General features: G+C 47.7%; 1 protein-coding gene across 1 annotated transcript; it reads left to right on the top strand.

Annotated features, from left to right (window-relative positions):
* On the top strand, positions 1 to 27,064 carry si:ch211-257p13.3 (kinesin-like protein KIFC3). The gene is made up of 20 exons (XM_056286640.1): positions 1 to 101; positions 351 to 544; positions 839 to 935; positions 1,102 to 1,259; positions 2,608 to 2,860; positions 13,624 to 13,796; positions 16,674 to 16,739; positions 17,458 to 17,595; positions 17,799 to 17,996; positions 18,921 to 19,094; positions 19,205 to 19,352; positions 19,857 to 19,987; positions 20,494 to 20,605; positions 22,895 to 23,076; positions 23,676 to 23,780; positions 23,937 to 24,067; positions 24,446 to 24,566; positions 24,686 to 24,815; positions 25,649 to 25,878; positions 26,930 to 27,064. The coding sequence occupies exons 2-20, from the start codon at positions 440 to 442 to the stop codon at positions 27,062 to 27,064; spliced, it is 2,787 nt and encodes a 928-aa protein (XP_056142615.1). The 5' UTR covers positions 1 to 101; positions 351 to 439.
* The last annotated feature ends 9 nt before the right edge of the window (positions 27,065 to 27,073 follow it).

Genomic DNA, 27,073 nt, shown 5'->3' on the forward strand with positions numbered 1-27,073 from the left:
GCTTTGTCATTGAAAATAAACGGATGGAATGTGAAAGATGAACACAGGAAAACGGTGGGACGTTGGCTCGTCGTCACTGTGAAGAGGAGGATATGTGAACGGTAAGGGGTGGGATGGAGGATGAGAGAAGAAGAAGACGAGCATAATTACATTAAATTCAAACAAATTATAGAAAACCGCTGGCATTACCAGACAGGATCCGAATAGTCGTGTTACAAATTAGCCCGTCACCTTTAGCTGTGACCTCTTTGTCGTTTGTTTGTCATCCATCTTTCATATTATTGTGTTGCAAATACAAAAAAAAAGAAAAGAGCAGCCACTGCATTTTCTTCCGTCCACCTTTTCTGCAGCGCGAGTGGAGGTGCGAGACAGTGACTCCGTCTTTGTGCTTACCCGGTCAGGCTGTCACCGTCGGTGACTGTGGGACGGGACGGAGGAGATGTACGCCTTCTATTCGCTGTTAGTCTACATCTTCTACACCGTCTTCAAGAAGGAGGAGGAGGAGGAGGAATCCTTGGAGGGGGCGTGTGGAGCCGCCTCAGAGGTGAGTGAGTCTCATCCGCGGGGGGCCCGTGGTCCTCAGCTGGCTTTTGCCGGGTGAGCAAATATCCAGCTCGTCTCTCCACGGGCCCACACACATCCGTCAGATTGGCGGTGGGCACTGTGAGAGATGGGAGAGCGCCTTCGTTTCCTGTGCATAATAATTAGACGCCATGTGACGACACGGGGACTCTACTGTGCGGTGGCGTCTGTGCGCGTGTTTCATGTGCTGTGTAAACATTTTGACCATGTATCACCGTCTCGCCTATCAACACGACACGTCTGTTGCTATGATCAGGAGCCAGGACATGTTTCTATGGAAACAGGGAGCAGAAGGAGAAATGGCCACACCCCCAAGATGAGAAAAAAAGCTTGCGCTAGGTGCAGTGATTCAAGTGAGTGCTGAACAACTCTGTCTGATAACCATACCCATGTCTAATGGCTGTAACATAGCAAGTCATGTGACATATCGGCGGTCACTATAGCGATGGCTGATGCTAATTGAACGACAACGTGAATACCTTTGCTCACTGATGTGAATGCGAGTCATTATCACCTTAGGCAGCAGCAGTGACAGTGATGGCCTTTCTCTGAGTGATGAAGATGAGGACGGCAGTCCGGACATCCCGGCGTGCACTCCTCTGGGCGCCTTCCTGTCTTTCAAGCAGGAGGCCGAGAAGAGGAGGGCCTCTCAAGTACAACTGGAGACAGCAGGAAAGGTAATCGAGCTAGTTAGCGGCCCTTCAGGTTTGCACCTGGCTCGGCAGTAGCTGCATAAATCAGCAGCTGTCCAGTTCGGGGGTTCTGTTCCTGAACTGTGGAAGTGAACATGACTGAAAGGATATATTTTTGGTCATGTGACCATTTCATGTCCTGTATCGTGTGACCACTATGAAGCCCTATATAGATCACATGTCATTAGTTACACTCATGCTCTGATGAAGGCCTGTAGCAGCAGGCCCGAAACGTTAGCATGTTTCGCTGGCCAACATAAATTGGCACTGTGAGGCACTGTCCCTGTCCTTGTTCAAATTGGCGAGTGCTACCCTACATCCTTGGATGTGGTTTTCGAAGGACATATTTTCATTTTCTTGCTCAGCTGAATCAAGGATTATAATTTTCAGATACATTTTTGGGATGATTTAGCCTTTCAGACAGGGAGGAGCAGACGTGGTGAAACCAGGCCCAGAAAGGATAAATCTTAGCCATGTATTTGCTCCACCCATGTGCTAAACCAGTTGATTCTAAACAACACCACCCTTTAGCTAGTTAGAGGAGCTAGTTAGAGAAATCAGCTGATGGGTGGAGGAAATACACAGTTCTGGCTTTTATTTTCTAGACCTGGTTTTCCCACCTCTGGTGATGAGAGACAGGAAATGGGGCGTCCGGGTAGCGTAGCGGTCTATTCGGTTGCCTACCAACACGGGGATCACCGGTTTGAATCCCCATGTTACCTCCAGCTTGGTCGGGCGTCCCTACAGACACAATTGGCCATGTCTGCGGGTGGGAAGCCAGAAGTGGGTATGTGTCCTGGTTGCTGCACTAGCGCCTCCTCTGGTCGGTCAGGGCGCCTGTTCAGGGGGGAGGGGGAACTGGGGATAATAGCATGATCCTCCCATGCGCTACGTCCCCCTGGTGAAACTCCTCACTCTCAGGTGAAAAGTAGTGGCTGGCGACTCCACATGTATCGGAGGAGGCATGTGGTAGTCTGCAGCCCTCCCCGGATCGGCAGAGGGGGTGGAGCAACGACCGGGGATGGGTTGGAGGAGTGGGGTAATTGGCCGGATACAATTTTGGAGAAAAAGGTAGGGGGTGGGGGGGGGCAGGAAATTTAGCTGAGCTGGATTTGAACTCAGGATGCTGCGTTCAGGCCTGAGCATAGGTGGTGCACACTTAACTAGCAGGACTACCAGGACACCCCAAGAGAATTGAGTTTCTGAACTGTGGCGGTGTTTATGCCTCAACTTGGAACTTACACACAGCCGTGTGCAAAACCCACATATATGTGTATATATATATATATATATATATATATATATATATATATACTTGTTTTGTCACCTTCAGTTGACAGAGTCTCCCTTGGTGGCGGTGATGTCCCACTTGCTGAGCTTTCTGGAGCAGTACTCCCACTTCCAGCAGCTGCAGCAGCAGGCCGACCAGTACCGAGTCCAGCTGAAGCGGCACCGTGTCCAGCACCGCCGGCAGATGAAGGCCCTCCGATCCTCCTACCGTCAGCGCCTCAGGGACAAGAAGAGCATCATCAGCAGCCTGGAGGAGGCCATCAGCCAGCAGCAGAGCCCCAGCCCGGGGAGCGAGGGTAAAGGAGGGAGGGGGAGAAAGAGGGGGATGGAACATTGGAGGTGGAAGAAAAAGCAAATTAGAGAAAGGAGGAGGGTAAAGTAAGGTGTGGATGGGTTGGTTTGGCGGGATAATGTAGAAGATAGGAGAGAGGTAAAGGACAGAGAGCCGTTGTTTTAGCTGTAGAGAGGAAGATGTGAAACGGAAGCCAAAAGGGATGGACAGGAGTCAGTGGGAACCACGAAAAGGGGAGCAAAAAATACTCCGCGGACTAAATGTCTTCAGCTTTAAGGTCACAGTTTGCTTGAGATCATGAGGAGGAGGGCTGATAAGTAAGCCATTCTCAATATAATCTTATAAATGGTATTTGCATAGATTGGTTTTATCTCTGTGGGTGTACGCCCAAGGGATGAATTAGCCATTAGAAACTCTAGGGCGGGGGTGGGCATTCTTATCCCGAAGGTGCCGGTGTGGGTGCAGGTTTTGGTTCCAACCAAGCAGTTGCACACCTGTGTCTCCTCATCAAGTTCCTCAGCAAGGACTCTTCTGGTTGATTCGTGGGATCAGCCAGCCTGCCCACCCCTGCTCTAAGGTATTGTTTCATGTATTTTTTTTCCTTTAAAGATGAAGATGAAGAGGTTGTAACAGGAGGCGTGTTGATTCACTATCAGCAAAGGGATTTTGTTCTTTAAAAGAGGTGAAAAAACATCTATTGCATGATATTCCTACATGGTGTGGTCATTTTAGTGGTGACTGTCTGGGTTTGGGATGGGAACGTGCAGCGTACCCTTCCAAAAGAGAATAAAGTTCACCGGCACATGAGCAGACTGGTTAGATTGGCGAGTGTGTTGGTGTAAATCAAATTGGCATCAGAGACGACGGCAGCAGGCCGCCTGAGGCTGCACAGCTGTGACCGACCTCAAAGCTCTGGATGTCTGGATCACAAACACATGTTCTTGGAACAGGAGGCAGACCCACCAGCATCACTGTGTTACATCACTTTGTTATGTCAGGTCGTGTGTGTGTGTGTGTGTGTGTGTGTGTGTGTTCATCGATCATTTTGAGGACCAATTCTTAGTTTTTAACCAAGGACCTTTTTGCAAAGTGAGGTCATTTTGGTGAGTTCTCGCTTGTCTAAGGAGCTATTTTAAGGTTAGGATTGGGATCAGGTTAAGGTTAGCATTGGGGGGCTAGGGACTGAATATAGTCAGTGAGGGTCCTCACAAGTATAGAAGAGCAAATGTGTGTGTGTGTGTGTTACATACACAGTAACATCCATGTCCCTGTGAGAGGGTGTTTTTAGGGCGTTGTTCTTTATCCGATGCGAGGGTCTAAGGACAGGATGTTGCATTGCTGTGAAGCCCTCTGGGGCAAATTTGTAATCTGTGATAATGGGCTATAACAAATAAAACTGACTCAAACCGAAGGTGACATCACAGCGTGTCATCTTTGAAATTGCCCTGACCTCTGAAGGCCGGCTCTGCCCAGGAAGCCTCGGACGAGGCCGGAGGTGGCTGGGTGTGTGGGTGTCTTCAGTGGCGCGTCTGAAACATACTGCCTCTCATTATGTGTAGGATAAAGATACATGGCTACTTGGCAAGAGACTGTGGCACTCCGCTAGTGACTCGGTTGCTTTCCAACATAAATAAAATATCCATGAGAGCCGCTACTTTCCTCCACAGCTAGTGCATTTACAAGCCCTGGCACATGCTAGCCTGCCCCGTGTACGCGTGTTGGCCTATAAATAGCCTGAGGACCACATCCAAGTGTTATGAGGCAGAGGTTGCCTGGTTTGGCTAGTGGCTGTTTTGTGGTGCTCAGCACTGGGTGTTGGAGGATTGCTTTGCCTCTTTCAACATCTGTTTAGAACCAATGCGTCATTTATATTGCAATCTAATCAGTATTTAGTATTTTTTTCCCCCCACTAATATCTTATTGGAAGGACCATCGGGTGTACAAAAAAAACCATACAAATACAATGGAAATGGAAATGATTGTCCCTCCATATTTTGGTAATACCCCCCAGCCCCCTCCCACCCAACCCTCACTCATTGCCGATGCACAAAAGGTTAAAAAATATGAATTACAGTAATAATTATAAGATAAAACAAAAACTACAAAATACAAACAGGAAAAGGTTAGAGAGCTTTACATCAATAAGATGCATTCAGTCATCTCATAAGTACCAAGCTGAGGGACAGGGAGTACAGAGCACCGTGTACAAATGAACTGTTAGTAGTCGTTTCTGATTACATCATTCATGCTTTATGATGTCATACATTTTAGAGATTGGAGAAAAATATATCTCATATACCATAAGTATAGTAGTGTACACTGATACACAGCATCTGATTAAAATTAAAATATATAATACAAATAATACGAGTGGTCTTAATCATAGAGAAGCACTGTTAGTTGGTCGAAGTAAGATAAGTGGGGCTGCCAAGTAGAGTCAAATTTCTGCGCTGATCCGCAAATTTAAAATTTTTCTAGTTTAAGGAACATCATCATGTCCTTTATCAGGGGACTTCCAAAGAAGTAGTATCCCTCTGCAAGAAGAGAACTGAAGGTGATCATGTTTAGCTGCATCGATGTGGAGTTTTCAACTAAGGCTGGCCCTCCAAAAATAGCTACCAGGTAGGACCTACATTCCAATGACTTCAGAAATTATTTAAAAAAAGGAGGACCAGAAAGTTATCAATTTAGGGCATGACCAGAAAATGTGTGTTAGGTCAGCTGGGGATTGGACACAGCAGTCAAACTTGTCACCTACTTCAGGGTAAAATTTTGAAAGAGAGATGAGATGTGGAATCTTAAACTGGATTAGCCTCAGACGGGCACAGGAGGAAGAGGAGATGACGCATGCAATAGCCCTCTCCCACCAGTCATCATCAGGCTCTGTACCCAACTCCTTCTCCCAGGCACACTTAATATTGCTAAGATGTATGGTCTTTGAAAGATATAATTTGATTATAGATCTGTGAGATGAGTCTTCTAGGCGTGAGAGGGGTGTGTCCGTGCCAGACGTGGGTGGTAATATTGGAAATTGTGGGTTATGGATGTTTAGGAACGGGTGTATTTGAAAATATCGAAAAAGGTTTGAGCTGGGCAGGTTACATTTAGCAGCTAAGGTCTCAAAGCTAGCAAAGGTACCATCAATATAAAAGTCACTAAAATATTTTAGTCCCCTTCTGTTCCACTGCCCAAAAATAGCATCCAGCCTTGCAGGGAGGGACAAGTGATTATTACAAATAGACCCCAGCAGGGAGAAATTTCAAAATTTCAAATGCTGATGAAATTGTGTCTAAATTTTAAGTGTGGCTTTGACAATGGGGCTAGAGGTACGTCAGGAGGGGGATGACGGTAAGGGGGTGCAAACAAGAGCTAGAAGGGAAGACGAACAGGAGTCAGCCTCCATGCAGCACCAGTCCATGTCTGGATGATGTAGCCAAAAAATTATCTTTTGGATGTTTGCTGCCCAATAATAAAACATAAAGTTTGGAAGAGCTAAGCCCCCTTTTGACCTATTTCTCTGAAGCAGAGATTTATTTGTGCGTGGAATGCGGCTCCTCCATATCAAGGTTGAGATCAAGCTGTCAACTGAGAGGAAAAAAAGGTTTGGCCAGAAAAAGAGGCAAACACATAAAAAGATAAAGATGGGCAAAACATTCATTTTCACACATTGAACTCTGCCCGTTAAAGATAAAGGAATCAGGTCTGATCTCACATTTTCCACCAGGGTTGTAAAATTCTCTTTATGAAGAGGTCTAATGGAATGAGTGATTTTTATACCCAGGTATTTAAAACTAGGTTTTAGAAAAATGAAAAGGAAGCTCACCTTGGTTGATTATTAATGCCGAGTTGTTAACCGGAAAACACTCGCTCTTTGTGAAATTCAATTTATATCCAGAGAAAGTGCCAAGTTTTTCGATATATCTAATATTTCTGGTACACAGGCAACAGGGTCAGTGACATGAAATACAAACCCCAATTCCAGTGAAGTTGGGACGTTGTGTAAAACGTAAATAAAAACAATACAATGATTTGCAAATCCTTTTCGGCCTATATTCAATTGAATACACTACAAAGACAAGATATTTAATGTTCAAACTGATAAACTTTATTGTTTTTTTGCAAATATTCACTCATTTTGAATTTGATGCCTGCAACATGCTCCAAAAAAGCTGGGACAGGGGTATGTTCACCACTGTGTTACATCACCTTTCCTTTTAACAACACTCAATAAGCGTTTGGGAACTGAGGACACTACTTGTTGAAGCTTTGTAGGTGGAATTCTTTCCCATTCTTGCTTGATGTACGACTTCAGTTGCTCAACAGTCCGGGGTCTCCATTGTCGTATTTTGCGCTTCATAATGCACCACACAGTTTCAATGGGAGACAGGTCTGGACTGCAGGCAGGCCAGTCTAGTACCCGCACTCTTTTACTATGAAGCCCCGCTGGTGTAACCCCCCCATACCGTCACAGATGCTGGCTTTTGGACTTTGCGCTGATAACAATCTGGATGGTCCTTTTCCTCTTTAGCCCGGAGGACACGACGTCCATGATTTCCAAAAACAATGTGAAATGTGGACTCGTCAGCCACAGCACACTTCTCCACTTTGCGTCAGTCCATCTCAGATGAGCTCGGGCCCAGAGAAGCCGGTGGTGTTTCTGGGTGGTGTTGATATATGGCTTTCGCTTTGCATGGTCGAGTTTTAACTTGCACTTGTAGATGTAGCGACCAACTGTGTTAACTGATGATGGTTTTCCCAAGTGTTCCTGAGCCCACGTGGTAATATCCTTTACAGAATGATGTCAGTTTTTAATGCAGTGCTGCCTGAGGGGTCGAAGGTCACGGGCGTTCAATGTTTGGTTTTCGGCCTTGCCGCTTACGTGCAAAGATTTCTCCGGATTCTCTGAATCTTTTGATGATATTATGGACTGGAGATGATGAAATCCCTAAATTCCTTGCAGTTGTATGTTGAGAAACGTTCTTAAACTGTTGGACTATTTGCTCACGCGGTTGTTCACAAAGTGGTGAACCTCGCCCCATCCTTGCTTGTGAACGACTGAGCCTTTCGGGGATGCTCCTTTTATACCCAATCACGACACTCACCTGTTTCCAATTAACCTGTTCACCTGTGGAATGTTCCAAACAGGTGTTTTTTGAGCATTCCCCAACTTTCCCAGTCTTTTGTTGCCCCTGTCCCAGCTTCTTTGGAACGTGTTGCAGGCATCAAATTCAAAATGAGTGAATATTTGCAAAAAACAATAATTTTTATCAGTTTGAACATTAAATATCTTGTCTTTGTAGCGTATTCAATTTAATATAGGTCGAAAAGGATTTGCAAATCATTGTATTCTGTTTTATTCACGTTTTGCACAACGTCCCAACTTCATTGGAATGGGGGTTTGTAATAGGTCATCTGCATAAAAAGACAAACTATGTTCAATACCCCAACGACGAATGCCCTTAATCAATGGGGACGCATTTAACGCTATGGAGAGGGGTTCAATGGCTATAGCAAATAAAAGAGGTGATCAGGGGCAGCCTTGGTGAGTTCCTCGTGAGAGGGGGAAATATGGAGAATCATGTAAATTATTGGTACAGATGAAAGCCTGTGGAGAGGACTAGAGAAGGCGGACCATTGAGGGGAATTTTTCCCCAAAACCAAATTTTTCCAAGACAGCAAATAAATATCCTGATCCCACCCTGTTGAATACTTTTTCTGCATCTAATGAGATAACTACCTCTGCGGCATCCGATGGAGATGTGGAATAAATAACATTTAGGAGCCAGTGTACATTAGAAAAAGAGTGGCGGCCCTTCATAAACCAGTCTGGTCCACTGAAATAATATCCACCAAAACGGTATCCAAATGGCTTGCTTGCATTTTTGCCGGTATTTTCACATCCACGTTCAAAGTTGAAATAGGACGGGAGGAGGCACAGTTTGTAGGCTCCTTGCCAGGTTTTAACAAAAGTGAGATTGATGCTTGGGTCAATGTTGGAGGCAAAGAGCCTGTAGAAATGGCATCATCAAACATTTCCAAAAGAAGAGGGGCTAGTTTATTTGAAAACATTTTAAAAAATTAATTAGGGTACCCACCGGGATCTGGGGATTCGCCATTTTGCATACTTTGAATAGAGCTTACCGTTTCCTCCAATAAGAAAGGTTTGTCCAACTCTAGATTTAATTCTGTGCTAGTGGTAGGACTTTCTAAGTTATTAAGAAAATTATTCATGGGTGTTATGTCACTAGAGGCTTCTGATGTATACAGGCCGGAGTAATGAGATGAAAATGTATTATTAATGATAACAGAGAATGATAGAGAGTTAAATTTTGAGAGGAGTCCACAATTTGGGAAATCATGCGTGATGCAGATTTACATTTTATTTGATGAGGAAGGAGCCGACTTGCCTTCTTTCCATATTCATAAAAGTACCACATGTATGGAGCAACAGTTTTTCTGTTTTGGCAGTAGATAGTGGCGGCCTGTCCAGGGTGTCTCCCCGCCTGCCGCCCAGTGACTGCTGGGATAGGCTCCGGCATCCCTGCAACCCTGAGAGCAGGATAAGCAGTTTGGATAATGGATGGATGGATGGATAGATAGTAAACTGAATTCTGTCCGGAGGCCCAATCTCTTTTTGTATAACTCTGGAGTAGGTGTCTCTGAGTATTGCCGATCAAGGTCTAAAATGGATTCGGTCAGTTCTTGCATTTTGATCCTGCGCTGTTTAACAGCACGAGCAGAGTAAAAAAATAATTCAGCCCCTGAGAACAGCTTTCAATGTTTCCCAGAGCAATGAAAGAGAAACAGCATCAGTTTTGTTAGTTTGTAAGAAGTGGTCAATAGAAGGGGTTATATAATCACAAAATGATTTGCCTGATCATGGAGAGGAATTTAGCCCCATAGAGGGTGTTGGGGGGGGAAGCAGATGGGAAGGACAATTCTAGTAAGAGAGGGGCATAATCCAAGATCACAATGGCTTTATATTCTACTGATTCAACAAAAGAGAGAGGTGTCTTGTCAATGGAAAAAAAAATCTATTCTAGTCTACAAGTGATGCACATGAGAAAAGAATGAACATTCTTCTTTAGCCTTTGGGTAAAGAAGTCTCCGTTGGTCCACATATCCCATTTGGTTCTTAAATGATGATATGGCTTTGGACATTTTAGAGGGGAGTGTATTTTTAGGAATGGAGTGGTCCAGTTTGGGGTCAATCACGTAGTTCAAGTCCCCGCCTAGGATTAAATAGCGAGTATTAAGACTGGGAAAAAGAGAACAGAGTTTGGTTACAAATTCAGCATCATCCCAGTTGGGGGTGTAGACTTCGGGACAGGGACCCAGTTATTATAAAGACCCTGTGGGTCAGGGATAAAGAAGGGGATTTTTTTGTGGATAAATATAGCTGTAGCTCTGGACTTTGTATTAAATTTAATATGAAAGATCTGGCCCACCCAAGATTTACGCAATTGGTTTTGGTCTAAGTCACGTAAAATGTGTTTTTTGCAGACATGCAGTCCCTTCAGATGTGGAAAAAAAACCCTTGTTCGCTTTACTGGCCCATATAAACCTTTCACATTCTATGAGATCAGCCTAACAGGCATGTTCTCAACGTTATGGGAATTAGCCATTAAGGTTAGTGCTGACAAAAATACGTATTAGTAGGCCTAGTATGTGTACATAGGGATGGAATGAAGTGTAAATGCAACATGAGAAAGACCACTTGAATGGTGTGCGATTCATATGCCGGACATCGGATGCAAAGCACACAAAAGTACAACAAATCTCTGCCAAAATGAATGTCAGTGTAAAGCTTCTGTTCAGTGTGGTTATTTCAAAGGCAGTCGGCACCCCCTTACAACCCCCGTGACCCCTTCCTCGAACACTAACCCAGGGGAAAAAGATAAAGGCAAAGAAAAGCCGAACAGCAGGCGTCTATAACTGCACAACTTCCCGTAGAACATACTCCCTATCCAATACTCCATTCTCCTAAGGAGGCCCCCAAATATCGAAATAGCTGCACCATACTGAGTGAACAGCACTGACATTAACTTGTCTAACATGTTGTAAAAGTAAAAGAAATGGATTGAAATAATTAAGCTAAATTGATATATCAGTTCGGAATGAGTGTAGAGAACTGGCCCGGTCTGTGGTAAATAGGTTGTTACCCCACTTGAAATAATTTAACTGTGCCTGATGAAGACCACCTAACCTGAATCCAACAACGTTAACCACACAAATATCATTCAGGACAACATTTGCAATGATCCGGTTTAAAGCAATATCTAGACTGCAAACTAGAAAGGAGAATAACGTCGCTGGCACTGTTAGCTCTGTCTAGAATATGAAATATTCAGCTGAATATGAAAACCCGTACCCCCCCTCTCCCCACGGTTCTTGGAGTCACGTTCATGCTAATGGCTCTGAGGTGCAGAAGTCGGAGTCTCTCCCTCGTCTGGGCTGCCCCGGATTCTCCTCCGCTGTATCACCCGTCTCCACCCGTCTCCACCCTCCCACTGCACCGTTGCGACACGGCCAACCACACGTTGCTCAGGGCCGCCCAGATTTCTATTGGGGGTGTGTTGGGGTCAACCAGGTGAAGCACGCGTACCATACCATACGGTCCCCGTCCCTGCAGGGACGGCCTGGGTTAAAGTTGCAATCCGTAACTTTTTCTTTAGTAATATGTTTTTAGGAAATTCAAATGAATGATGTAGTCGAGTAAAAGCCAAACACTGGTATATTTCCTGTTTGTTGGCCCTTTCTGTACTCTGCTATGTAGAGCTGTAGATTGGGGCGCACACTTCCCATAGCCTATCCCCCCCCCCCACCCAATTGTATCTGGCCATAATTACCCCACTCTTCTGAGCCGTCCCGGTCTCTGCTCCACCCCCTCTGCCGATCCGGGGAGGGCTGCAGACTACCACATGCCTCCTCCCATACATGTGGAGTCGCCAGCCGCTTCTTTTCACCTGACAGTGAGGAGTTTCTCCAGGGGTACGTAGCACGTGGGAAGATCACGCTATTCCCCCCCAGTTCCCCCTCCCTCCAGAACAGGTGCTCCGACCGACCAGAGGAGGCGCTAGTGCAGCGACCAGGACACATACCCACTTCCAGCTTCCACCCCGCAGACACGGCCAGTTGTGTCTGTAGAGATACTCGACCAAGCCGGACGTAACACGGGGATTCGAACTGGCGATCCCCGTGTTGGTAGGCGACGGAACAGGCCGCTACGCCACCCGGACGCCCTCAGTTCCCATAGACTATGAAAAAGGATGTATTGCCTGTGACATCACCCACTGGTTTTTGATTTTTGACTGAATTTTGAAGCCAACAGTTTTGGCTTTTATTCCTGCCGCCATCTTCCCAGTTGGAGCCAGAAAATCCAAATTTGGGAAACGGGGTGGAGCGTTAGTGACACCTCGCTGACAGACAGGTTGACAGACCTATCAATCAAGGCAGACACGCCTCAATGTGGCACTTTTTAACCCTTAATATCACCCGCCCAATGACTGCTGGGATAGGCTCCATCATCCCCGCGACCCTGAGAGCAGGATAAGCAGTTGGGATGATGGATGGATGGATGGATGGATGGATGGATGGATGGAGGGACATCTTTAACAGAACAATGAATTTCAAAGTAGCCAGCCTCACGCTGTGTGCCAGGCATGAAATTAGGGATTGACACCCAGGAATTATAAACTTTGTAAAAAATTTTTTGAAAACGTTGTATTTAAAGGTAGAAGTTTGGGAACTCGCTCCCTGACTTCAGTGGACTGTATAGTTTTTGGAGCTAGCCACCCAGTATGGTGCAACTTCCACGTTGGTTTCAGCTTCCCTCCCCGGTGGTTGCCGGTCAACAAGAAGTGACGCAATTTTCACACCATGCTCCCCGTTTCAACAGAAAAAAAGGTCACCTGAAGAAACGCCATCCAGGTTTTTAAAATGACCGACTCGGCTAAACGGCAGACTTCCGCAACCGACTGGAGAAGGCGGAGGCGCCGATCTGAGGCGAGCCAAGAAACCTAATCCGTAGGCCCGGGTGAGTGACATCAACATGTCTGCTTTCAAAGAGAGGCGTGGCCCGGTGTCAGAACTAAAGAAGCTGTCTGGATCAATCAATCAATCAATCAATCAATCAATCAATCAATCAATCAATCAACCAATCAATCAACCAATCAATCAAATTGCATTGCCTTCAAGCTGAAACCTAACGTACAGTGAACAGATGTAAACCTCGTCTGGATGTTTGCATACAAATCTTCGATGTTGTGGCTTTAATGAAGAAAAACGTGGGAATCCTGGTTCTCCAAGTCAGTCCACTGGGATGGAGGAGGCTGCGCACGATGTGAGAGCTGCGGGGTGAGGAAGTCTCCGTTGACACCGGGGGGAGGGGGGGGAGAAAAGCGGTAACGCTGCAGCAGTCATGTTCCCTCCTCTGTGATGCACCGTGACTACACATGCGTGAAAGAGCTTTAAGTGCACACTCCATGTCCTTCATGAATATTAACGCACAAGTCCAGTCATACAGGTGTGCTGCGGTACCCAGACTTGACTGGAGAGCCCTAAATATATAAAAGAGGTCGGGGGATGTAGGCTGCCACTATTTCTGGACGGCCTAGTATTAAACGGAGTCCAGTAATGATAATGGACGATGACTAAGATGAGCCTGCTGTTGGTGATGATGATGATGATGATGATGATGATGATGATGATATTAGTGATGATGGTACCGGTGAGACTGACTGTGCTGGTGTTTCTCATGGCCCCCAGGTGAGTTTGGCGGTGACGCGGGGACCCAGGCTGGGGTTCACCGGCTGGTTGAATCTCTGTACGGCCTGCAAGGTGAACGGAGCAAACTGAGAGGAGAGCTCCGGCTGCTGCGCTCCGAGCTGGAACTGAACGAACAGGACCGGCACTCCCGCATACAGGCCTTCCAGCAGCAGGTCGGTCCGCGGGTCTGCGTACAGACGCTCTCTTGCAAGAAGTTTTTAGACCCATATTCTGTGTATCTGAGTTTGTTCTGTCTGGAGAAACAAACATTCATATGGCAAAGGAGTTCAGATGACCAACCCTACTATAGTGTTGATGGGGACCCCAAAAGAATGCTTCATTTCCATGTTTTGTTTTGTAAAATAGGGTGTTGTGTCAGCTTTTCTTTTTTTTTTCGGTCCATCCGAGGAAGCAACGACATCCGCAATCAATTAACTAAGAGCCTATGAAGGATTAATTAAGACTATCTCCCCTCTCTCTACCCCGCCTGTCCCGTTTTGCCCTGCTTTCACGTGCTCAGCACATGTGAGGTACACCATCACATGCACTCTGCAGAGAGACGGAGAGAGGGAGAGAGAGAGGGGAGAGACGGAGAGAGAGTGGAGAGAGGGGGGGTGGAGAGAGAGGGGAGAGAAAGACAAAGAGAGGGGGGGGGTGAAGAGAGGGGGAGTGGAGAGAGAGGGGGAGTGGAGAGAGAGAGGAAAGAGAGAGAGAGACAGAGTGGAGAGAGACAGAGCGGAGAGAGAGAAACGGAGTGGAGAAAGGGAGAGGGGAGAGAGAGAGAGAGAGTGGAGAGAGACAGAATGGAGAGAGAGAGATGGAGAGAGAGCGAGAGAGACAGAGAGAGTGGAGAGAGACAGAGTGGAGAGAGAGAGACGGAGTGGAGAAAGGGAGAGGGGAGAGAGAGAGACAGAGCGGAGAGAGACAGAGTGGAGAGAGAGAGACGGAGTGGAGAAAGCGAGAGGGGAGAGAGAGAGACAGAGCGGAGAGAGACAGAGTGGAGAGAGACAGAGTGGAGAGAGACAGAGCGGAGAGAGACAGAGTGGAGAGAGACAGAGTGGAGAGAGACAGAGCGGAGAGAGACAGAGTGGAGAGAGACAGAGCGGAGAGAGACAGAGTGGAGAGAGACAGAGTGGAGAGAGACAGAGTGGAGAGAGACAGAGTGGAGAGAGACAGAGCGGAGAGAGACAGAGCGGAGAGAGACAGAGTGGAGAGAGACAGAGTGGAGAGAGACAGAGTGGAGAGAGACAGAGTGGAGAGAGACAGAGCGGAGAGAGACAGAGCGGAGAGAGACAGAGTGGAGAGAGAGAGATGGAGTGGAGAAAGGGAGAGGGGAGAGAGAGAGACAGAGAGAGACAGAGTGGAGAGAGAGAGAGCGGAGAGAGACAGAGTGGAGAGAGAGAGATGGAGTGGAGAGAGACAGAGTGGAGAGAGAGAGATGGAGTGGAGAAAGGGAGAGGGGAGAGAGAGAGATGGAGTGGAGAAAGGGAGAGGGGAGAGAGAGAGATGGAGTGGAGAAAGGGAGAGGGGAGAGAGAGAGACAGAGAGAGACAGAGTGGAGAGAGAGAGACGGAGTGGAGAAAGGGAGAGGGGAGAGAGAGAGACAGAGCGGAGAGAGACAGAGTGGAGAGAGAGAGATGGAGTGGAGAAAGGGAGAGGGGAGAGAGAGAGATGGAGTGGAGAGAGACAGAGTGGAGAGAGAGAGATGGAGTGGAGAAAGGGAGAGGGGAGAGAGAGAGACAGAGAGAGACAGAGTGGAGAGAGAGAGACGGAGTGGAGAAAGGGAGAGGGGAGAGAGAGAGACAGAGAGAGACAGAGTGGAGAGAGAGAGATGGAGTGGAGAAAGGGAGAGGGGAGAGAGAGAGATGGAGTGGAGAGAGACAGAGTGGAGAGAGAGAGATGGAGTGGAGAAAGGGAGAGGGGAGAGAGAGAGACAGAGAGAGACAGAGTGGAGAGAGAGAGATGGAGTGGAGAAAGGGAGAGGGGAGAGAGAGAGATGGAGTGGAGAGAGACAGAGTGGAGAGAGAGAGATGGAGTGGAGAAAGGGAGAGGGGAGAGAGAGAGACAGAGAGAGACAGAGTGGAGAGAGAGAGATGGAGTGGAGAAAGGGAGAGGGGAGAGAGAGAGATGGAGTGGAGAGAGACAGAGTGGAGAGAGAGAGATGGAGTGGAGAAAGGGAGAGGGGAGAGAGAGAGACAGAGAGAGACAGAGTGGAGAGAGAGAGACGGAGTGGAGAAAGGGAGAGGGGAGAGAGAGAGACAGAGCGGAGAGAGACAGAGTGGAGAGAGACAGAGTGGAGAGAGAGAGATGGAGTGGAGAGAGACAGAGTGGAGAAAGGGAGAGGAGAGAGAGAGAGACAGAGTGGAGAGAGAGAGAGACGGAGTGGAGAGAGAGAGAGACGGAGTGGAGAGAGAGAGACGGAGTGGAGAGAGAGAGAGACGGAGTGGAGAGAGATGGAGTGAGAGCGAGAGAGACAGAGAGAGTGGAAAGAGGGAGAGTGGAGAGAAAGGAGAGAGGGGGAGGTGTTTGTACTCGCTGCTCATTGTGTGATTCTTCTCTAACTCTGCTAGTTGTGTGTTGAATGTACTGAAGAAAGCCTGCCCTCGTACAGCATCACAGCATCACAGCATCGATACCTACGTTGTCTTTAGGACAGTGAAGACACTAGAAAGACGGACCAACCAGGTCCCCTTTCGACTGCTATTTGTGGCCCGGTGAAGCACCGCTTAAGATACTAACTTAGATTTACTGATATTACCTCATTACCACACCAGGTCATGTCAGACCCCGGTCTCCCACAGGTCTGAAGTAGCTATGGGGCCACATACTGTTATAAGGATTCCTGTACAGGATCCCCTCCTCCTTCCTACGGCCACCGGACCTGCTTCTTTCCGTCTGTCCATCTTCACATCCCGTTTCTTTCCTGTTTTGTGTTTACACTCAATATTAATTTGCATGAAGCAGAGTGAGAGGCTTGCCAGAACCATCCCCACAGATGAAAACTGACCGAGATGTGCTCTCCTCCCCCCCCTCCCCCCCACCCCCCACAGATCGACGAGCTGAAGAGCTGCATCGAGGAGCGTGAGGAGGAGCTGTCCAGACTGAGAAACGCCTCGGTAAGCACCGCCCGCCGCCGCCGCCTTCATTCATCCCCATTTCTCTCCGGATCAGCTGAAAGGACACGTCCCACCTGCCAAGTCGTCGAGCCGCCGTGTTGGGTTTTAAACGAGTGAAATGTTGGCCTGCGGCGAGGCCCTGAAGGGCACAGAAATGTGCAAGCTACAGACCTGCACCAATCAGAGAGGAGGAGGAGGAGGAGGAGGAGGATGTAGAGGTTGATGTGAAACTGGTCGACTATGATGATGATGATGATGAAGATGAAGATGAGGTGTATTAAATGTATAGTTCTTATTTCCTTCTTTGCATCCCGAATGGTGTCACTGAAAGGCGGTAGCTATGACTAAGTTGCTCCTTGGGGAGAATTATCCTGTTGCAATATGTCGGTCCAAATAACGGAGGCGAATGAGCTTTAACCAGATATACACTAGTGTCGAAAAACTGGATTTACGATTAGGGGTTACTGACGTCATAAGCTGATAACCGTGACTCGGCTACCACTTAGGAAGGGCTACCATACCAAAACGTCATCTACAGACATGTACCTTTTCAAAAATCAAAAATCCCAATCAAGTTTTGCCCCCCTGAGCTGGACGAAATAGTGAAATGTTGGCCTCTGGCCCGCGGACTAGAAGGAGAGCTGGTCCATCCCGCCCCGCGGCTTCTCCACGGAGCAGGAGGACGTGTCCCGCCCTGATGGATCCGTCTCTTTCTCAGGGAGCTACAGACTCGGAGAAGCGGGTGCTGTGTCTGTCAGTGGAAAACGAGAGTCTCAAGCAGAACCTGAGTGTCACCCAGGGCCTCCTGCAGCAGCTGTCAGTCATCCCCTCCCAGTCCAGTTCCATGCTGGTCAAGGTAAGGCTGCCCGGCGGCCATCAAAAAACCCTCGTGTGTTTCAAAATAAAGCCTGAGAAGACGTCGGAGGAGCAGCAGCCTGCGGACAGAAACTGCCGTGGCTGTGCTGACTCGATCAACCTATCAGTCTGTCTGTCTGTCTGTCTGTCTGTCTGTCTGTCTGTCTGTCTGTCTGTCTGTCTGTCCGTCCGTCCGTCCATCAGGAGAACGAGACGCTGCGTAGCCGGGTCCAGCAGCTGGAGACGTCTCTGCAGCAGCGCGCAGAGCAGCTGTCCCAGCTGGAGAGAAGGAGCGAGGAGAGCGAGTGGAGGAAAAGGGAGGAGCTGAAGAAGCGAGAGGAGAGAGTGAGGGAGCTGCAGCTGGAGCTGGATCGAGAGCGAGGCAAGGAGCCGGCGGTCAAGGTGAGTTGGTTACCTGCGAGGGTTTTTCCAACACTAGTCTGAACAGCGGTGTCGCTACAGAGGCCCCCCAAAAATACTGATGGCAGGTCCTATAGAGAGTCGAGAAGTGATAACTAGGATAGAGGGAAATAGGATTGTACAACAGGAGTTACATAAGAAATGTGTATTTATCCCAGCACTCTGACTCCTCCAATGACTCCTCCAGTGACTGCTGGGATAGGAGGCTCCAGCATCCCCGCGACCCTGAGAGCAGGATGAGCGGTTTGGATAATGGATGGATGGATGGATGGATGGATGGATGGGTATGAATGGGGCAGCACGGTGGCACAGTGGTTAGCGCGGTCGCCTCACAGCAAGAAGGTCCTGGGTTCGAGCCCCGGGGTAGTCCAACCTTGGGGGTCGTCCTCTGTGTGGAGTTTGCATGTTCTCCCCGTGTCTGCGTGGGTTTCCTCCGGGGGCTCTGGTTTCCTCCCAAAGTCCAAAGACATGTAGGTCAGGTGGATCGGCCGTACTGAATTGTCCCTAGGTGTGTGTGTGTGTGTGTGTGTGTGTGTGTGGGGAGGGCCCTGTGATGGACTGGTGGCCTGTCCAGGGTGTCTCCCTGCCTGCCACCCAATGACTGCTGGGATAGGCTCCAGCATCCCCATGACCCTGAGAGCAGGATCAGTGGTTTGGATAATGGATGGATGGGTATGAATGGGACCGTTGACCTGTCCGGGTCCATGGTGTCCCTTTTGCCCAGTACCGGCTGGAACAGGCTCCCAATCGCCTGTGACCAAGAACCGGATCAACTGGGTCCAGAGAATGAGTGAACCAAATGTGCATTTCATGGAAAAGCCCCGACACACCGGCCCCTTCCGACGATGTCCATTATTCATCGACTGAACCGTAAACGGTCCTAACTGGAAGTTTCTTCTCGCCCAGTACGTCACCCAGACCGTGGAGGTGGAGTCGCCCGCCACACTAAAGCAGCTGGGGAAAGCTCGGCAGAGGAGCGAGCTCCTGTCGGAGAAGCTCTCCAGACAGAACCAACGCTGCAAGGACCTGGAGGAGAAAATCAGGAAATCTGACGAATACAGCTGTAACCTCCAGCACAAGGTATCAGAAGAACCCAAAGATGAATTTGAAATATCCCACTTTGCAAAAACGCCAAACCTGATAACTGAAGGATTGATTTGGGGGGGGGGGGGTTTGTGCCGGACCTTCAGATTGCAGCCTACGAGCGAGAAATCAGCAAGCTGAGAGAAGAGCTGCTGAAGGAGATCGGCCACCTAGAGGAGAAGAAGGAGGAGGCGGTGAAGGCGGCAGCGAACTGCTCTGCAGAACACTTCCAGAGCCTGCAGGACCAGTTCTTCAGTGAGTCGCCCCAAACCACAAATAACATCCTTTAGTCGGGGGTGGGTGGCCGGGTGGTATTTGCCAAGTCAGGCGAACCAATAAGAAATCTGCATGGAGAAGGTCATTACTAGCTCGCAGAAAATGATCCGTATGTATCAGAATCAGTGTTGGGTCAATCAATCAATCAATCAATCAATCAATCAATCAATCAATCAATCAATCAATCAATCAATCAATCAATCAATCAATATTTGTTATATATATAAGAAAAATTGACCTTTTTACACAGATAAACAGTGCACTGATAGCAAGTTGTAATGTTTGCTTTTGGAGAAAAAAGTAAAACCCCTTCCAGTATCCCTGACCCCCCCCCCTAAAAATAACAACCAAATAAATAAATAAATGTTGGTCCTTGGGCAACATGTATAGATAAATATTTTTTTTTCTGTAAACTATAATATACTAAGTATGTGAACATATCACTGACATACTTTTTTTTTTTTTACTTTCTTTCTTTGGCAGGCCTACAGAAGCGTCTGACAGCTCTCCCTCCCAACCTGCGCTCCATGAAGACCGACTACGCCAGCCTGAGGAGCCAGGTCCGCAACTTCTCCGACTTCTATGGAGCCGCCATCAACGAAGCCAAAAAACAGGTCAGCACCTTGTGATAGATAGATAGATAGATAGATAGATAGATAGATAGATAGATAGATAGATAGATAGATAGATAGATAGATAGATAGATAGATAGATAGATAGATAGATAGATAGATAGATAGATAGATAGATAGATAGATAGATAGATAGATAGATAGATAGATAGACAGACGGATAGACGGATAGATAGACAGACGGATAGACGGATAGATAGATAGACAGACATGCACAGATAGATAGATAGATAGATAGATAGATAGATAGATAGATAGATAGATAGATAGATAGATAGATAGATAGATAGATAGATAGATAGATAGATAGACAGACGGATAGACGGATAGATAGATAGACAGACATGCACAGATAGAGAGATGAATTTGAGATTATTGTTGTTTTATTGTTGTTTACTTTATTGTCTTGCTGGAAATAAATTCCCTAACGTGAGTCAACTGAAGCAACAAAATTCGTCACCATCTTTTCCCCCCTGCCTTCGCTGCAGATTTCTGCAGCTATCAGTGAAATGTCGGAGGCCAACAAAGATCTTCTGGAGAAGTACAGGAAGGAAGTGGCGCTGCGCAGGAAGTACCACGAGCAGCTGGTGGAGCTTAAAGGTATGGACAAGCTGAAATTTGTGGTAAAAAAAAAAAATCATTTGAACTAAATTTGCACCAAAAATGTCATACCTTCATCTTTACTTGGTCAACTTGCTGATATGGACTGCACCAATATGATAACGGGGGGGGGGGGGGTTGTACGTTAAGCCCAATGATCGACAGACTTCCCCCTCAGAAAGATCAAAGAGCCTGATCAAACCGATTTATTTTTAGAATTTAAAGACAAGGATGGAGCCGACCCAAAAATTGTCTGGGATACTTACTGTTGGCCGTATCTGCGGGTGGGAAGCCGGATGTGGGTGTGTGTCCTGGTCACTGCCCTAGCGCCTCCTCTGGTCAGTCGGGGTGCCTGTTCGGTGGGGGGGGGGTGAACTGGGGGCTACGTCCCCCTGGCGAAACTCCTCACTGTCGGGTGAAAAGAAGCGGCTGGCGACTCCACGTGTATCGGAGGAGGCCTGTGGTAGTCTGCAGCCCTCCCCGGATCCGGAGGGAGCTCGGAGTAGAGCCGCTGCTCCTTCGCGTCAAAAGGAGCCATTTGAGGTGGTTTGGCCGTCTGATTAGGAGGCCTCCAATCTGGCCTGGGAACGCCTTGGGGTCCCCCAGGAGGAGCTGGAGGGCATTGCTGGGGAGAGGGATGTCTGGGGTTCCCTACTTAGCTAGCTGCCACCATGACCCGACCCCGGAGAAGCGGCTGATGATGAGATGAGATGAGATGAGATGAGACGAGATGAGACGAGATGAGATGAGACGAGATGAGACGAGATGAGACGAGATGAGACGAGACGAGACGAGACGAGACGAGATGAGACGAGATGAGACGAGATGAGACGAGACGAGATGAGATGAGACGAGATGAGATGAGACGAGACGAGATGAGACGAGATGAGACGAGACGAGATGAGATGAGACGAGATGAGACGAGACGAGATGAGACGAGACGAGATGAGATGAGATGAGACGAGATGAGACGAAATGAGACGAGATGAGACGAGACGAGATGAGACGAGATGAGACGAGATGAGACGAGATGAGACGAGACGAGATGAGATGAGACGAGATGAGACGAGACGAGATGAGACGAGATGAGATGAGATGAGACGAGACGAGATGAGATGATGCTTATTACATCTTCACAAATACTACACTTTGCTTGCCTTTCTGTGATTCATTTCATGATAAAATGACCACTTGAGGGTTGTTTTGCCTGCTGGTCAGACTAAACAGCTTTGAGATCACTTTTGGTTCTGGGAACTTCAAGGTTCAAGATTTAGTTTACTGTCATTTCATTATGTACCTGCATACATAAAAAAAACGAAATGCCGTTTCTCCCAGCCCACAGCAGCGCAACAGAAAAGATAAAAATATAAACCTAAAAATTCCCTAAAAACGATACCACTAAAAACAGAGAACAGAACAGTTAACAACACAGTCCATTAAAGTGCCATTTCAGTTCAATGGCGACAGCTGGTGTCTGTCAACGAGTGACCAGCACTGATGGGGGCGAGGGGGGGGGGCTTGACCCTGTGTGGGGACACCGTTTGTTAATGATCCTGACTGCTTGTGGGTAGAAGCTATTTAGCATCCTGCTGGATTGACCACAGATGCTCCTGTACCTCCTCCCAGATGGCAGGGGGGGAGAACAGGTTGGTGGTGGGGGTGGTGGGGGTCCTCATTGAGGCTGGAGGCTCTGCGACCACAGCGCTGATCGCAAATCTCCAACGGGAAGGGGAGAGGGGCGCAAACGATCTCGCTAGCTGTCTTCGTTACCCTGTTCGGCTGGTGTCGTTCGGTCGCTTTGCAGTTAGCGAACCAGGAGGCGAGACCGTAGGTTAGAGTACTTTCAGTGGTGCCCCTGGAGAAGGTGGCGAGGGCTGGAATGGGGAGGCTTGCCCCTTTTAAGTCTCTGGAGGGGATGGAGCCGCTGGTGGGCCTTTTTGACGATGGCCAAAGTGTCAATGGTTGAGGTCAGGTCATCCAGCAGGGGCACTCCTAGGAACTTGATGTTACTGGGGTGGGGGTGGGGTGGGGGGGGCATTTGTCATTACTTTTCTATACACCAAATGACAAGTCAGTTATTGGGAAAAAATAATCAATACGTCACTTGACAGTGAAAATAATTGTTAGCTTCAGCTCCATTGTGCATGCATGTGGTTGTGTTGGTCGGCAGCGTTGGGGCAGGACTCGGACCCAGGCAGGGGTAGATGTGGAGGGGGGTCGGTGTTGGTGACTGACCCGCATGACATACAAATCAACAAACCAGACTCATGTGCACCCTTGTGTCTCTAGGCAACATCCGGGTGCTGTGCCGCGTAAAGCCCGTGCTGAAGGAGGACCAGCACGAGGACGGCCAGTCAGTCGTCGTGACAACGGACCCCAACAACGAATCGGCCCTGAACGTGATGAGCAAAGGAAAGAGTCGAGTCTTTGAACTGGACAAGGTCTTCCACCCTCAAGCTACACAGGAAGAGGTAGGGCTCGCTTTCAAATGACGGGAAGATACAAATAGTGTTCAGGTGCACCCCCTGGGACCCCCCCCCCCACACACAACCTTGAATTAGAAAGAGCGGGTGTCAGCAACAGAGGTGGGACCAAGTCATTGTTTTCCCAAGTCCCAAGTCCTAAACTTCTGAGCTTCAAGTCCTCAAAAAGTAATTATGCGCTCTTCATCGAATTGAATGGCATTTAAATATTTCAACAACAGAGTGATAATTACCATGCGGAATTTACTCAAATCACGAACGCTTTCTAAAATTGGTCTTTGCTACAAATGATTCAAAGTGGCTCTGTAGTTATGGAAACGAGGAGTTGATTGGCGTTTTATCTTTGGGCTTGGAGAGGGTATCAGGTCTTACAAGTTGAAAGGCTCGAGTCCAAGTCCAAGTCACGAGTCACCGGCGTTAGACTCCAAGTCGAGTTGTATTTTCAGTTTTGTCAAGTCTAAAGTCATCAAATTTGTGACTTGACTCTGACTCAAGTCCAAGTCACGTGACTTGAGTCCTCACCTCTGATGAGCAATACATGAACGACATTATTAACTGGGACATAACTTTTAATCTATTACCATCAGGTCTTCCAGGAGATTGAACCTCTTGTGACTTCCTGCATCGATGGTTACCACGTCTGCATATTTGCCTACGGACAGACAGGCTCAGGGAAGACGTACACCATGGAGGTACGCTCTACCTTTAGAGCCACACAAAAGGCTTTTTTATGGTCGCCCGAGAGCGCGAGATAAAATGGGCCGTCGTCCTTACGAATCATCAAGGTCATGATTTAATCTGTAATTCTGGCGCGGTGTCATCGCAACTCCTCCAACTGTGACTTCCAGGGCAGCGCGGAGAACCCGGGTATCAACCAGCGAGCCCTGAAACACCTCTTCAGCGAGATAGAGGACAGGAAGGACATGTGGTCCTACGCCGTCAGTGTCAGCTCTGTGGAGATCTACAACGAGGTGCTCAGGTACGGCTCCCGTCCCTTTCGGATATCCTTTACGGGCTCAATAAGTTAATCTAAGTTTGTGAGTAAGCTCTGCAGTCGGATAGACGAGGAATTGGACTCGGTGTGAAGCTCGGGACAAAGAACACAAACACATCATGCCAACATGAAAACGGAGAAAGATGTACCCAAGAATGGTTATACGAGAGTATCTGAGTGCCCGAGACAAGTAAATAAAATAGCTGGGGAGGGATGAATATATATATATATATATATATATATATATATATATATATATACAGAAAAAAATGAAATCCCATATAAATATGTAGTATGTCTGCACAGAGTGCCTTACAGTTTCACAGATGGGAAAAATAATTGCTGCTTTTATTTGGTTAACAGGGACCTGCTCAGTAAGGACGGGGAGAAACTGGACATAAAAATCAACCCAGATGGGACAGGTCAGCTGCATGTGCCGGGCCTCAGGGTCATCGAGGTCAAGAGCTTTCAGCACATCAAGAAGGTAAAGCTGACGCTTCTCCCTCTTGGTGCAACTCGCACATCTGCACGTCCTGTGCAGGAACATAATCGGCATAATCTGCTGCTGAGGTTTTATTCTGATTATTTCTGCTGCTCGTCCAGATCCTGGCGATGGCGCGCCGAAACAGGATCACTTTCGGCACCCAGATGAACCAGCACAGCTCCCGCTCCCACGCTCTGCTCTGCATTACTGTGCTGGGAACAGACTTGGCCAGCGGGACCAAGACCACAGGTCGGTCCCAGATAACACAAATACCCCACTGCTGGTATCCACCAGCATATCCACTCTTTTCTTTTTTTCTGGTCAATTATTAGTGTATTCTTATGAAACGTTGCGCCAGCACCAAAGAAAATATATAAATCTGCATTATGTTCTCAAGAATATCATCTCTTGTGTGTCATATTCTTTAATGTGACTACTGTATAACTGCAATTACTGAACAGAGGCCCGTAATCGTGCATTTCCTTTGCTCTCGATGCCTCTTACATTATTACCACATGGACATTATGTGTTACTTGCACTGGTTTTATGTAGGGAATTCAGATTCCAAATGTGTGCATCATCCCGTGTTACTCCAAGTAAGACAGAGATGGTCATTCCTAGTCCAAATGTAGTGCCTGTATAAAAGGATGAAAACCTGTTAAAAATATGTGCCCTGTATTAAGTCAAACTATATTTGGTGTGCTTGAGTAAATTATGCCTTTTACTAAAGAAGAGAGTCCACTTTCCTCAGTTTTGTTTAATTGATTGATTGATTGATTGATTGATTGATGAACTTTACTGATCACCTTAAGAGGAAATTCGTTAGCCATGACACACAGGAACATGTACACCAACAACACGAGGAAAAACCAACACTATAAACCAACAGCATCATCTCCATTGAGAGTTATGTGAGAGGTACATGAAAAGGGGTGGGGGTAGGTGGTGGGCTTAAAGGGGTCAAAGGGGACACGCCTCTGCTGGAATTTGGGTCTCGGCCAGCCGAGGCAACGAGCAAATCCAGAGATGGGGTTCTTAACCACCACACTGCCGCTGAGCGATTCCCGCTTTTCCTTTCTCAGGCAAGCTGAACCTGGTGGATTTGGCCGGGTCTGAGCGGGTTTGGAAGTCTGGTGCCGAGGGGGAGAGGCTGAAGGAAGCCCAGAATATCAACCGCTCCCTGCTGGCCCTGGGAGACGTGATCCAGGCTCTGAGGGGCCGGCAGACACACATCCCTTTCAGGAACTCCCGCCTTACGTATCTACTACAGGACTCTCTGGGCAAAGGCAACAAGACGGCCATGGTCGTGCAGGTAGGGTCAAATACATCTGGAAACGTGTAACCCTCCGGCCATCGCAACGTAGCCTGGCGGCAAGTTTTGTTGTGTCACAGCAAGAGGATCCTGGGTTTAATCCAAGTTCCTTTTGTGCAGCATTTGCATGGGTTTCCTACCACAGCCCACAAGAGTGTTAAAATGGCCATCAGCAATTTTAATGGTGAACACTTTTTATAATATTTGGTCAAACTCATTCTACATCCCGACAGCTATCAAGTATACAGATGCAGTGAGAAATAGGCGCGGTCTCTGTGCCCTAGATGCTGCAAACTGAGACAGAACGTTTTCTCTGTACCTGCTTCTTATAAGCCAATCGGGAGAGTTCTTTATCAGCCGGCATCTCCATTGGTCCCTACTTGCGGTCAACCAGTTTGCGCGTTCACTTGGCTCTTAGGCAGAAGTGAGGGGGCGGATTCTTTTACAGGAAGTTTTTAAAGTGTAGCTAGCTAGCTCTTGCTAACATCCGCCAAGGATCGCTTGCCCACACCAGGGATTTGGTGAGTCTAGATAGCACACAGGTGAGTGAGTGATTGTGTATGTTATGGGCTCTGTGATGGACAGGGGACCTGTTCAGGGTCTCTCACTGGCTTAAACCCAATGGCTGCTGTGATAAGTCAAGCCAATTTCATTTGTGTAGCCCATTATCACAAATTTGCCTCAGTGGGCTATATAGGAACACAACATCCTGTCCTTAGACCCTCACATCGGATAAGAAACAACTCCTCTTCAACAGAGGGGGAAATGGGGAGAACCCTCAGGAAGAACAACAGAGGAGGGATCTCTCTCCCAAGATGGACAGACAAGCAGTGGATGTTGTGTGTACAGAACAGAACACAAGTTACAGAATACAACATTAAAAGAGGATAGCAGAATTATAATGGGTCTAATGCGATAGACTCCAGCCCCTTCTCGCTTTGAATTGGACTAAGCGGGTACAGAAAATTAATAAATGAATACCTTTCTGATATACAGCATGGAGAACAAATCCAGTTTCATAGTTGTTTTTTTTTTTTACTTTGTATTTCAGGTGTCTTCTCTGGAGAGGAACGTGGGAGAGACGTTGTGCTCCTTAAAGTTCGCTCAGAGGGTGTGCAAGGTGGAGCTTGGTCCTGCCGCCAGGAAGATTGAATCTGGTGGATGCCATTATGACTCGCAGACTTGAAAATTGTCC

Source organism: Lampris incognitus, chromosome 9 (assembly GCF_029633865.1).
Source record: "Lampris incognitus isolate fLamInc1 chromosome 9, fLamInc1.hap2, whole genome shotgun sequence".
In the NCBI taxonomy this organism is placed as follows: domain Eukaryota; kingdom Metazoa; phylum Chordata; class Actinopteri; order Lampriformes; family Lampridae; genus Lampris; species Lampris incognitus.

What these genes read in the sequence shown, in the direction of transcription:
- si:ch211-257p13.3 (XM_056286640.1), top strand. Translation starts at nt 440, where the DNA reads ATGTACGCCTTCTATTCGCTGTTAGTCTACATCTTCTACACCGTCTTC. An exon ending in CCAGACTGAGAAACGCCTCG is followed by an intron (nt 16,740 to 17,457) that starts GTAAGCACCGCC and finishes TCTCTTTCTCAG; the next exon opens with GGAGCTACAGACTCGGAGAA. An exon ending in AGACGGCCATGGTCGTGCAG is followed by an intron (nt 25,879 to 26,929) that starts GTAGGGTCAAAT and finishes TTTGTATTTCAG; the next exon opens with GTGTCTTCTCTGGAGAGGAA.